Source organism: Chrysemys picta, chromosome 12 (assembly GCF_011386835.1).
Source record: "Chrysemys picta bellii isolate R12L10 chromosome 12, ASM1138683v2, whole genome shotgun sequence".
NCBI classification, from domain to species: domain Eukaryota; kingdom Metazoa; phylum Chordata; order Testudines; family Emydidae; genus Chrysemys; species Chrysemys picta.
In genome coordinates this window covers 52,374,064-52,386,691 of record NC_088802.1, presented here as the reverse complement: position 1 = coordinate 52,386,691, position 12,628 = coordinate 52,374,064, and the positions used below count along the sequence as shown (strand labels likewise).

Sequence of the window (12,628 nt, the reverse complement as noted above, 5' to 3'; positions counted from 1 at the left end):
CTACATGCTGCTTCTTTGATTCACTTCCATTCAACTCCAGTAGAGCTAGGATTTGACCTTAGAAGCAGGCTTCAACTTGTTGGAACCAGATTCTGGATTAATTTTTGAAGAGGATGGGGGCAGAGAATGAGCGGAGTTGAACAAAATCCAGATCTAAATTTTCTATCTTGGCCCTAATCTCTATACAATGATTACTTTGGGCCTTTAAAAAGAACAGGAGGACTTGTGGCACCTTAGAGACTAACACATTTATTAGAGCATAAGCTTTTGTGGGCTACAGCCCACTTCTTCGGATGCATGCTGAAGAGTGGGCTGTAGCCCACGAAAGCTTATGCTCTAATAAATTTGTTAGTCTCTAAGCTGCCACAAGTACTCCTGTTCTTTTTATGGATACAGACTAACACGGCTGTTACTCTGACACCAACTTTGCTCCTTTAGTCGCTGGACTTGTTCTTACCCTACATCAGGGGGAGGCAACCTATGGCACGCGAGCTGATTTTCAGTGGCACTCACACAGCCCAGGTCCTGGCCACCGGTCCGGGGGGGGGCTCTGCATTTTAATTTAATTTTAAATGAATCTTCTTAAACATTTTAAAAACCTTATTTACTTTACATACAATAGTTTAGTTCTCTATTATAGACTTATAGAAAGAGACTATCTAAAAACGTTCAAATGTATGACTGGCACACGAAACCTTAAATCAGAGTGAATAAATGAAGACTCGGCGCAGCACTTCTGAAAGGTTGCCGACCCCTGCCCTACATGTTATTTTGCTTGCTTTCTTGATGATTTGAAAATGAGAGAGCTGCTAAAATGTAGCCTAATTGGGCTGCCTAAAATCGTCACCTTGCTCCCAACCCCCTTCTCTCTGCATTCTCCCAGATTAGAAACAGCCAAAACTTTTTTAAAAATGTCCGTAAAGTGTTTACAGGCAGGTTTTGTTCCTACAAATACGCCTTCAGTGCACAGTACTGCACCTGCGATTTGCTGAAATGACTGTGCAGCTTAATGCTTCATGTTAGGTAGAGAGCCAAAGTCAGACCTCCTGCGCAGTGTTTAGAAATGAGGAGTAAACAAAGGGATTATACATTATGTTCCCCATGTGAAAACTGACTTCACAGAAAACATGCGCTAAATGATATATGATAATGGGGAAGGAAATGCCAACTGCCTGAATGAATGGTGGGGGCGGATCTGGAAAAAAAAATTTTTTTTAAATAATAAGGTCTTATTATATTCCCTGTATCATAAACTAACCTTGACTTCAGAACAATAGTTCTGAGCTTGCGGAGAGAATAACTGAGATGCAGCTTGTACTAATGATACGTGGGGCCACTGCAAAGAGATTTTTACTTTATAGTCAACAATTCGCATGATCAGGCATGTTCTGCTGAAATAAAAGAAATAAAATGAGCTGGATAAAGGGAAGAGGCAAACTGGTTGTTCAGTTCAGAGCACAGTCTCCTTCTCTGCTGGTGCAGTCAGTCTCTCCCAGTCCTAGTCTCTCTATGGTGGGCAGCAAAGGGATGAGCTACGTACCGTTCTTTGCCCTTCTGCCCTAATCTTCAGATCTGCCTCTGTACAAGGAGCAGGTGCTGCAGCCTTGCTACATTCCCCACCACCCCAATCCTCTCTCCAGAACTCTGCAAAAGTCAGTCAAATTGCCTGGGGGAGTTCCCGTTGAGCAAATAATTCCAACGCCGGGCCATATCTGAAAGGCACAGCCTCGCCATTTGTGGGCCCGTGATCACTGGGTGAAAAGATTCCCATTAATTTCAATAGGTTTTGGTGCAAACCCTCTGCCCATTTTTCTGCTGCCGATGTGCATATTTTTTTGCCACAGCGGTGAGTGAGGAAAAGCTGCATGCTTTCCAGGGGCAAATTCTCCATCTAGTTCCCAGCCTGGCACGGGGATGATACCCAGAGCCGGTGGGAGGCGAAAAGCCCTCTTTCTCACCCGCCACCAGGCTGCGGTGCCATTCAGACTGAAGCAGCCACTGCAGGAGTTTGCAAAGTCCGGTGATGGGAGAGAGGATGGAAGATTCAAACAGGAGCCAGCCATGCTCCGCCCACTGCATGACATCATACAGGAAGTTTGTGTGAAATGGGACTCCATGCTGGACAGAGATTCTGTATCCCATTCACACCTTTAGCTGGTGGAACCACACGAGTTCCACTATCAAAGGGCCCTCAACAGCCAAGGAAGCTGGGGCTCAATAAGCGTCTTTGATTAACAGCCCAGGATCAATGGTCACTTTAGATGAGGGGGATACCTAGTGGAAGTCACCTATAGCACAGGGTGGTGGATGGATTGTTCTGTGAAATGAGCTGACTTCTTGATAAGAGGCTTCCCTTGAATGTATTCATAATGTTGAGGGCTTCACTTTTGTTTTTAAATTCTCATTCTGCAGCCGTACCACCTTGCGCCCTGAAAATCTTTCCGTGACATCTTCAGTGCACAAGACATGGAAGCTGCAAACACTCTGACCCAGAGAGGATGTGGGTTACAATGTGCCATAATGGGGTGTATGTGACAGTAGCATACATTGTCCCTTAATGCATGTCTTTATTCCTGTGTCTTCATTAATGAAAAGTCAATGCATGCATTCCCAGGCTTAATTATACAACATTTTATATACTCTGACAAATGCAATAAAAACAGCAAACGCAGGAATGTAGGCATTGCCAAACTGGATCAGACCAGTAATTCATTCAGTGGTTCTCAAACTTTTTTTTCCGGGCCCCCCTTTGAAAATATTTCAGCCCCCTGCCCCCCCAAAGTGATAGCAAATTACTGTACATACTCATAGGGTTGAACACCCTGGTATTGCCACTACTTCTGTGGTGGAGGCATTTCCTTCAGCGCTGGGTGGCTGGAGAGCTGTGGCTGGTGGCCAGGTGCCAAGTTCTGAAGGCAGCGCCACTTGCCAGCAGCAGCACAGAAGTAAAGGTGGCATGATACAGGGCGTCAGCTGCTGTCTCCCTCTCCCACTCCCCCCAGCAATATTTTTTGTGATCTTGAGACCCCTCTATAATAGCCTTGCGACACCCATTTGGGTCAGGACCCCTAGTTTGAGAAACACTGATCTATAGTCCTGTCTCCAACAATGGCTAGCCTTAGATGCTTCAGATAAATCTATAAGAATTCTGGTAGTGGACTGTTATGAATTAACCTGCCCACAGAAGAAGTTTCTTCCTAACCCACACCAGTTGGCTTATGCCCCAAACCATACATTCTTGTACAGACACACACATCTATATCTGTACTTACAGCAGGAAACATATGACTGTACTCTGGATTTGACTAGCAGTAGGCGTTTCCAGAAAAGGGCAACCTGCTTATTGTGAACTTGTATACAATGAAACTCTATTTATAAAACCCTCTTCCACAAACACTTACTCACACATGTTGCTTTATTACATGAGTAAATCTGCTCACGTAGGTGTTTGCCAGACCGACCATTGGTGATAGAGAATGAAAAATCCCCAAATGGTTTTAATGCATTTGCAACGTGCATAGTTCAACAATTCACCAAGTTTTTTGTTTATCAAGCCATTAGTCTCCCAACACTGTTGTATGGCACCGAAACTTGGACAACCTATAGACACCACTCGAAAGTCCTTGAGAGGCAACATCAACGCTGCCTTCGTAAGATTCTGAAGATCAAATGGGAAGACAGGTGCACCAATATTAGTGTTCTGGAAGAGGCAAAGACCACCAGTATCGAGGCAATGATCATCCGTCAGCAATTTTGCTGGACTGGTCATGTTGTCCAGATGCCAGACCATCGCCTCCCAAAACAGGTCCTGTTCTCTCTGCTGAAAGAGGGGCAGCGTAACGTGGATGGACAATGGAAGTGTTATAAGGACTTGCTGAAGGACAACCTAAAAAAGTGTAATATTGACGTTGACACTTGGGAGACACTTGCCCAGGATCGCTTAAAATGGAGTGAAATCCTATGTGATGGTCCTCTGCATTTTGAACTTGCTCACTGAGCAGACAAGAGGCACGGGAGGAAGGAGAGACTGGCTTCCAGTCGTGGTCAACAGACTCCTGCTAAGCCTGAAAACATCTGCCCTCATTGTAATAGAACTTGTGGTTCAAGGATTGGCCTTATTAGCCACCTGAGGACCCATAACTCCCATGGAAGATGATCAGCCTCGGTAACGAGTGATCGCCCATTACATCATCAGTTCAATAGTTCTGTTTCCAGAGACACCTTTTCTTGTTGGAAAAGTGTTCCATGCGAGGAACTGTATTAATTGTAACAGGCGTGCACTGTAGATAATGCAGAGGAGATTACAGGTAGACTGCTGTGAAAACCAGATTAACAAGGGAATCTGTATTAAGGGTTTAGATTAGGATCCAGAATACAAAAAGTGATCAGATAAAGCGGGGACAAATAACAAAAGCAAGCCAGCAATACTGTTTTATGGTACAGCTCCTGGGTTTCACTTCCTGAGCATTGCAAAGAATCTTGAGAGAGTTCATCACTATGACCATATTACAGATCTGTTCTCACTACCATATTATGGATTTTTCTTCAAAAACATGAATTTTCAAAAGATTTTACCACGGTATATGCTGATTTCAAAACAATCAAATTTCCCAAACATTTTCAAAAAGCATCTTTGCAAAAAAATTTCATCTAAAATTCTGAGATTCAAAATACAATATGTGTTCAGGTTTTGAGTAGAGAAATTTTGAGGGATTTTCAAAACCACAGTGAGATTATGGATACCCAAATCCCATTAATTTGGGAACTGGCCATCCAAATAAATTAGGTAGCTTTGAAAAATCTACCTACAGGACATATTATATTGTTTTCATTCTCTGATTGGATGAGTATACACTTAGAATTAGATTTATTATGTAAATACTGGTGTGTATGGAGTTTAACACTGCTTATATTTTGCAGGCTGCTTAGGGAACAGCTGGGGCAGTAATTTTAATTGCAATGAATAGCTACATCTTGGAGATTCTGTTTAAGGTCAGTGGATCTTTCTGATAAGGCAGTTCTCTAGAATCTTGGTTGACGGCTTTCATTAGATCTTCTGGATCTTCAGAACTGCTGATGAGGGCAACTGCCTTAAATGATGTATCTCTGACCTCCAGTGTTGATGTACTTGTTCCTCTGTCCAATGTTTTCTTAGTTCTGTTCCATTCATGTTCCTTCCTATCCAGTTGCTTTGCGCTGCAATAGGGAGCGTAAACCTCTGTGGTTTCCTCAAACTGTAGGCAATCCACGTTGTAGTATTTTTTCCTCACCTGCAAGACATTGTTGAACCTGTGTCCCCAAAGGATTTCTCGGGGGACGTATGAACTTCTCGACTGGTGTGAAGTTCCAGTTGAATCTCCAGTGTAGACAAATGTAACCAAGATTTCAAAACTGTCTTTGGCCAAAGCTTTCCGATCTAGACCGTATAAAGGGCTGTCATGGTCAATTTCATGTACGATGGTCACTGGTGTAACAAGTATGACCTGGTCATTTAGTAACTTCAAGTCCTTGTATTCCATTGTCATTCTCCCTTCCTTATCTTCCATGTAGCGCAGAAGCTGAGCTCTTACTGTGCCTTCAACCATGTGGTTTGGCCGGAAATCACCAATGCGCCACATGAGGGAAAGTTTATCATCTCTTAGGCCTACGGTGGCATAGTAGCTGAAGCGGATGGTCTGAGCTCTCTTTCGAGCGGTGGCCATTTTAGCCAAGGCAGCTCCAATAATGAATGTGTCAATTATACAGCTTAATACCGACTGTAGAACCACCATGAGGATCGCTACAGAGCACTCTTCAGTGACACAACGAAAGCCGTAGCCTATGGTCGTCTGGGTTTCAAGTGAGAATAAGAATGCTCCTGTGAAGCTGTGCACCTTAGCAACACAAGGGGTTATTCCTTCATCATGTACTAAATCTCCATGTTGGATTGCTATAAGCCAAAAGACCAAGCCGAAGAACAGCCAAGAAAGAATGTAAGATAAAGAGAATATCACAAACATGTGGCGCCATTTGATGTCCACTAATGTGGTGAAAATATCAGCCACGTAGCTCTCCCATTCTCCGAAGATGTGTTTGAAATACACATTGCAGCTGCCATCCTTGTGGAGAAATCTCTTCTGCATTTTTTTTGCCCTCACTGTGGTGCATTCTTGAGAAGAATTTGGGTAGCTGAGCTTATTTCTTTGCATTTTTACAAGCCTCTAGTGATCACAGCGCTCAGTCATCCGTCTTGTGGCCTCAGCTCACTGGACACGTCCGTGGTTCCAATGGCTAATTGTTCTCTCTCCTCATTTGAAATCTACAAAAGAAAAAGAAGAGAAGAAAGTTTACTTTTGATTTCCTATGCTGGACTTTCCATGACACCTAAACTATGCACATTACTGCTATGGTTTCAGTAACTCCTGCTAAGTTGTACAGATATTGATTATTGATTATGCCTCTCACCTCAGAAAACATCATTAACGTGGGACTGTACTTGTAAAATAAAACTTGCTGACAATTTTCTGAACTTTTTAAAGGTTTTGTAGCTAGTCAAAATGGACAACAAAGAACATTTGTTTTTTTTCTATTTTATATATTATATTTTTAATGTTTCTCACAAGTTGCATTTGGTCAGGATGGATTACCAAGAAGCCTTAATAGGAATGACAAGCACCTGCAGATGGACCTTTTGAACAAAGAGCTGGAATGAATGAACTAGAAGAGAGATATTCTTGAAATGATGGACCCAGTTGCCAAGCTTGGAAACCTAAATCTGGTTGTCCCTTTACAAATTGAGGCCCTCAGGGGAGCTCGCAGACACACTAGTACCTGACTGAAGTGTTAAGTGTCAATTGAAACAGTCCATTGAAAATGAACATAAGCACCTACATTTCAAAATTTGGTTCTGAGGGCCAATTTGGTTCTGCTCTCAGTGACACAGCTACAAATTACGAGAAACTCAGTTGACGTCAATAGACGTACTTTGGATTTGTAACTGCATAACTGAAAAAAAAACCTTAGACTTGAATCATCATTCCCAGTATCATACCAACATGGGAGAGTATTTCACACATGCACAGTCTTCTAAGCTCTTGATTGCCTACTGAGCTCCAGAAGGACTAAGCTAGGATTGCTAAAGTTTTTCTTCCACAGTTTTGCAAAGTTCTGCTAGTTATATTGCTAAAAGGGCTAAACCTCTTTTCTACCTAGAGCTAAGCAGATGATGTCATATACATGACATCAGTGGACAAGATTCTCCTCTCACATTGCTGTAAATCAGGGGTAACTCCACTGACATTAGTGGGGTTTGACTGGTGTAAAACTGATTTAAGTCAGAGGAGAATAGGGGCCATTGCAACATGTAATAAAAGAGAGACTGAGGTACTGACTAACCAATGCCTGGCACATTTCATGGTCATTTATACCCATGCCTAGGGGGGTTGAAACACTGACAAATCAGAGTTGATTGTAGGGCTTGCTGAAAATTTTCTGTCATAACTTTTTTGACAGAAAACTGAGTTTTCAACTGAACAACATTCTTTGTTGAAAGTGCTTGCTCTCCTCAAAAAAATTAGATTTTTCAACCAAAAACCAATGTTCCTTCTCCCCTCTCCCCTGTTTCTCAAGTCTTTAGTTGAACATTTTTAGCTTTAGGTTTTCCAATGAAAAATCAAACTTCCCCATGGAAAGAAAAAAAAAACATTGGCCAACCAGCCTGAGTATTTTGCACCAACTCTGTAGACATTTTGCATGGGTATAAATGACCACACAAGATTCAAGGTACTGGAGGAGCTGTCCCATGGAGAGCAATACTGGATGAGCTAAATTAACAGGCCAAAAATTCTTCTTACATCTGAGGAACAACGCTAGGCATGCTTAGGCTTGGTCTACACTAAACCCCCAAATCGAACTAAGGTATGCAACTTCAGCTACGTGAATAACGTAGCTGAAGTCGACGTACCTTAGTTCGAACTTACCGCCGTCCAGACCCGGCAGGCAGGCTCCCCCGTCGACTCCACGTACTCCTCTCGGCGAGCAGGATTACCGGAGTCGACGGGGAGCACTTCTGAGTTCGATTGCCTGCCGCCGAACCAGCGCGGTAAGTATAGACAAGCCCTTAGACACTATTCCAAAAACACTTAAAAGCCAAACATACTTTCCTTTTCTTTCTTTTTCTTCCCCCCCCCCCTTTTTGGGGGGGTACAAGAATGAATGTGTGACATATGGTGCTGTAGCTTCAGAATGTGGCCTTCATTAAAAAACACAACATGAATGTTTCCAAAAATACTCCTTGGAACACAGTCTTTGGAAAATTTGTATGATTTGCTTTACTCGTGGCTTTAAATAACCCTTGTAGTGTCGTCCATTGCAGACTCTTGACCTACCATTTAATAAGTTGCCTTTGAACAACAACAAAACATTGGGAACAGTTTTATTATTTGAAAAAACTCCATGATGTGAGATGTGAAAAAGAGGCAAAATTTGATCAAAGGCCAATATGATTTCAAATAAAAAAACATGCTTAGGGTTATAATTGTTTTTCTTGTTGACTGGTTCAAACAATAGTTCCTTAAGAAACCACAAACATCATGGGATTCTGGGAGCAACAAAACAGTTCATAAATCAAGGGCTACTGAGTTGACTCTGCTCTCTACTGCTTCCAACAGAAAATCATCATGTTTTAAAAATGGCATTCCATTGGAACCATCTTAAATTCTAATGGTGCTGGCAACAGTTTTCTTCTAGAGCACATTATACTGCACATAAAGCCCTGTGGAGAGTTTTGATTTTACAGTAACATGTGAGATGCAGGAACAGTATTTGAACATATGCTTGTACAATGCCTAGCACAATTGGACTTTGATTTCAGTTCAGGCCTCTATGTACTATTGTGTTACAAATAGTAATATCTATACATTCATGAATATTTGTATGTAAATATTTTTGGCATTATCATGAAGACATGCAACAAAACTGTAGGTAAAATTTTCAAAAGCAGCTATGTGACTTAGGAGCCTAAATTGCAAGACTTTTAATGGAATTTAGGCTGCTAAGTCATTTAGGTATTTTTAAATATCTTGCCCTGTATCTTAGATATGTGATTAAAGAGAAACCATACCAATAATATGAAAAAAATCTGAATATGTTAAGGTTGACCTATGAATAAATTTCATGTAGTAAATATTTTATATTGACTGATGATACTGAGTGTATCTTCGAAGAATTAAAGCCCATCCTCCTATACCCTAAAATAGATGGGTCAGATTTTTAATCCCCTTTTATCAATGGGGAAATTGAGAGACAGAGAAGTCACATGATTTTCCAATAACAAATCAAAGGCAGAGCTAGGTTCTGAACTCAGATATTATTGGCTCCTAGTTCTGGTCTAAATCCATTGTGTCATTATTCCTTTTGTAGAATAATGTGAGGACTATTATTATTTGCCTTTTAATGAAGAGATTTTTCAAAAGAACCTAAGGGAGTTAGGAGCATACATCCCATTGACCTACAATGGGACTTGTGCTCCAAAATCATTTAAGTGCATCTATTTTGCTCTCTGCCTCAGCATGAAGGGATGGACAAGATGACCTACTGAGGTCCCTTCCAGACCTACATTTCTATGATCCTGTAAAATTCTCCTCCTAAAAGGAATGGATGAAATCTCTTAGCCCTTGTCTGAAAAGACATATGCAAATTCTATGAACTGGGCTAAAGGTTTTGCCATCAAGTAAAGATTAACAGAAAAAGAATTGATTCTGAGACACGCTCCTCTCACTAAAGCTCATGGATCAGTTGCTGCAAATGAATCTCAGATATTGCCAGGGAGCATTTTTGTGCTAACACACTAACTCTTTTTTTGTTCCTGGCCATGAGCATGAACATCATGATCCTCTTTTTCCTTTCCCCTCCTCCTCTCTCCCCTCCAACCATTTTGCTCTCTTCATCAGAGCAGGAAGTGTGTTGAAATTTACAAGATTCTTGCTGAGTAGATTTACTTCTTGTAATTGTATTTGAAAGTAAGAAAGAAAACTGGTTGCTGCTAGAAATGGAGCAGTAAGGCTGAGCTGGGTAGGAATGTGCGTAGCAATGGGCAAATTTCAGAAAGGATAGAGATTCCATGAGGGTAAACATCCCTAGTTTCAGAGGTTTAGCCAAAGCTTCTATATGAACCCCAAAGGTCTAGAAATCAGGCTGGGGATCACAACTCTCATATTAATTATTTGAACCAAGATTAGGACCCAACTTAGAGAACAGCCCCTGTCCAAAAGAGCTATAATGATTGGAGCTGGGCACCTACCTCACACTGGTGCATTTGAAACTCTACCCCCTAAATTAACCAGACAGACAAAAGGCAAGAGGGGGAGTAAGGCATAGAGGTGAAATAACTTCTCCAAGGTCACAGTCAGTGGCAGAGCCAAGCATAGACTCAGGTCTTCTGACTCCCAGGCAAGGACATGAGTAATGCAAACTTGTATATATCATTATTATTTTCACCTCTTTTCTTGAGTGGAACCCAAGTCAGAAGAGGAGTATAAAAAAAGCGGACCAAGGGAAAAAATTGATACACTTTTTCATATCTCAAAATAGATCCAATTTGGTTCAATGTTGGATGAAGGTATGGAGGGGTTCTAATTGTATCTGAACGCTCTTTGGCCATCTCCTATTCTGATGCGAGCGAGACCTGAACTCTGATTTGAATTTTGTCAACTTGCTCAGAGAAGCAATAACTTTGGAGCACTGAGCATCCAACTTAAGTCTTTGGACACTCACAGTAAATGTGGGTTCCAAGTAAATCATGTAATTTTGAGCTTATTGAGTGTGATAGTGTCACTTTAAATCAATCGTACTGTAGCACCTTCACCTAATACCCTATTAGTTGCTGTTACACCCATCATGAAGCTATTTCCCCATCATTATGTAAACTAATAGGGGTGAATTTTTGTTCAATGATACGTCAGTCAACAGTCTGGTTGTAAAATATTAAGCAAAACAATGTAAAAATCTTTGTTCCAAAATAATGCTATTCTGAGAATCAGATTAAATCAAAAAGAAAACAATTGAAACCTGCGAAAGAAATTGTGTACTCTTCCTCTAACCCCTGATGCATTCAATGAAACTCACTTCAGCGTTGGTTTAGCAATCGCGTCACACTTTCCCACCACATGTTGGAGGGGGATCTGAAAGTTTTCCAGTTTTGTACATTGTTGTGTAACCCTGGATGACTTTCAGTTCAGAGACAAGAAATGTGAAGAGCTGAAATATTTAGAACTGGTTTGGAACTGATTCATACTCTAGTTCCTCTTTAAAAAACAACAACAACAAATCTATTATAGGTTGAACAATCTAAAATGAGGCCTTTTCCTTAATTATTCTTCTGTTAAAGGAACGTTTACTTCTCCCAGCACAAGAAGGTACTGAGATTATCTCTTGGATGTCTGAAAGTTTTCACCCATCTATGTGCTCCAGTAGGCTATTATCTCACTAATTCCTCGTCCTATTTTTCCATGACTGCCAAAGCAGTCCTTTGCTGGTCCTAGGATACCTATTCTTACCCAATTTGTCCCCTTCCCTCCTCTACAGACAGAAAGAGTCTACACGATTCCCAGTCTCAAATAATGTCTTTCCCACTCCTGGCTCAAGCCTCATTATGCCAACCACCACCTTCTTCTCTGGCACGATTTCTTTTGTATCCAAAGTTCTCCACCATGGCTCAAGTCCCAGCCAGTGATGGAGTTCTCAAATCAGTGATCTGCATTAAGGTTCCTATCCAGTTAAGTGTGTGATTAACTTTAAGCAGGTGAGCACTTGCATTGATTTCAGTGGAACTACTCATGAGATTAGGTTCTTTGCTGGATCAGGGCCAAACAGCTGGCCCTGCATTGATGAAGTCAATGTGTGTTTTAATACTGATATCAGGAAGAGCAGGATATGGACCATAGCAATGAAATCTAGTCAGAGGTTTAAATCCATAATAATTCCTCTGAAGTCAATGGAATGAAGTTTTTCAAATCAAATTCTCTTCAGCTGGGAAGGTTGAGTCAATCCAGGGTGGTAAGGCTGCAGTATACCAGCTGGCAACAGTATTGTGCCGAACAAATATTTGTTCACATATTTGTATCAGTTCTAGCAGTAGCGTCCCATAAGCGATGCCTTTTGCCTACACCGTATATTTAAAGATGGTTCTTTTTTTAAAATATCCAAACAAAGAAATAAAAACAAGCTATGAATGGGCTGGGATCTGAGTTGGGCAGAAGAAAAAAAATATCCTTCTTGGACTACCCATTCCAAACCTCAATAAGAGAGAGAAGACTTAAAATATCAATATAAAAATGTTTATTAAACATTTTAAAAGGCAGACATAAATAGCACAGAGCAGCAGACGGTTGCACAGACTTTAAAGTCATGCAATGGTGCTGTAATCGGCACTGGAACAACTCACAGTAACAAATATATTGACATTTAATTCATCTAAGTGAAACCAGATCTTGTTTAAAATAGAGAGAGAGAAGGCATTTGGCCACGGAGGGTTGACAGAAGAGGCCTTGGAAGTTGATTTCACTTGGTAACTTACTAAGATAGGCGACCAGGTTCAGAGTTAAAGAAATGACCCAGAGCTTTCTCCAAAACTAAGACCAACTCCCAGATC

General features: G+C 41.2%; 1 protein-coding gene across 1 annotated transcript in view; it reads right to left on the bottom strand.

The window, feature by feature from the left end:
- Positions 1-2,547: 2,547 nt before the first annotated feature.
- KCNJ16 (potassium inwardly rectifying channel subfamily J member 16) overlaps positions 2,548-12,628 on the bottom strand; it is a 45,286-nt gene continuing 35,205 nt past the window's right edge. The window contains exon 2 of the mRNA XM_024104630.3: positions 2,548-6,298. Coding sequence (XP_023960398.2) covers positions 4,968-6,188 — 1,221 coding nt within the window. The 5' untranslated portion in view covers positions 6,189-6,298 and the 3' untranslated portion in view covers positions 2,548-4,967. The remainder of the gene's footprint in view (positions 6,299-12,628) is intronic.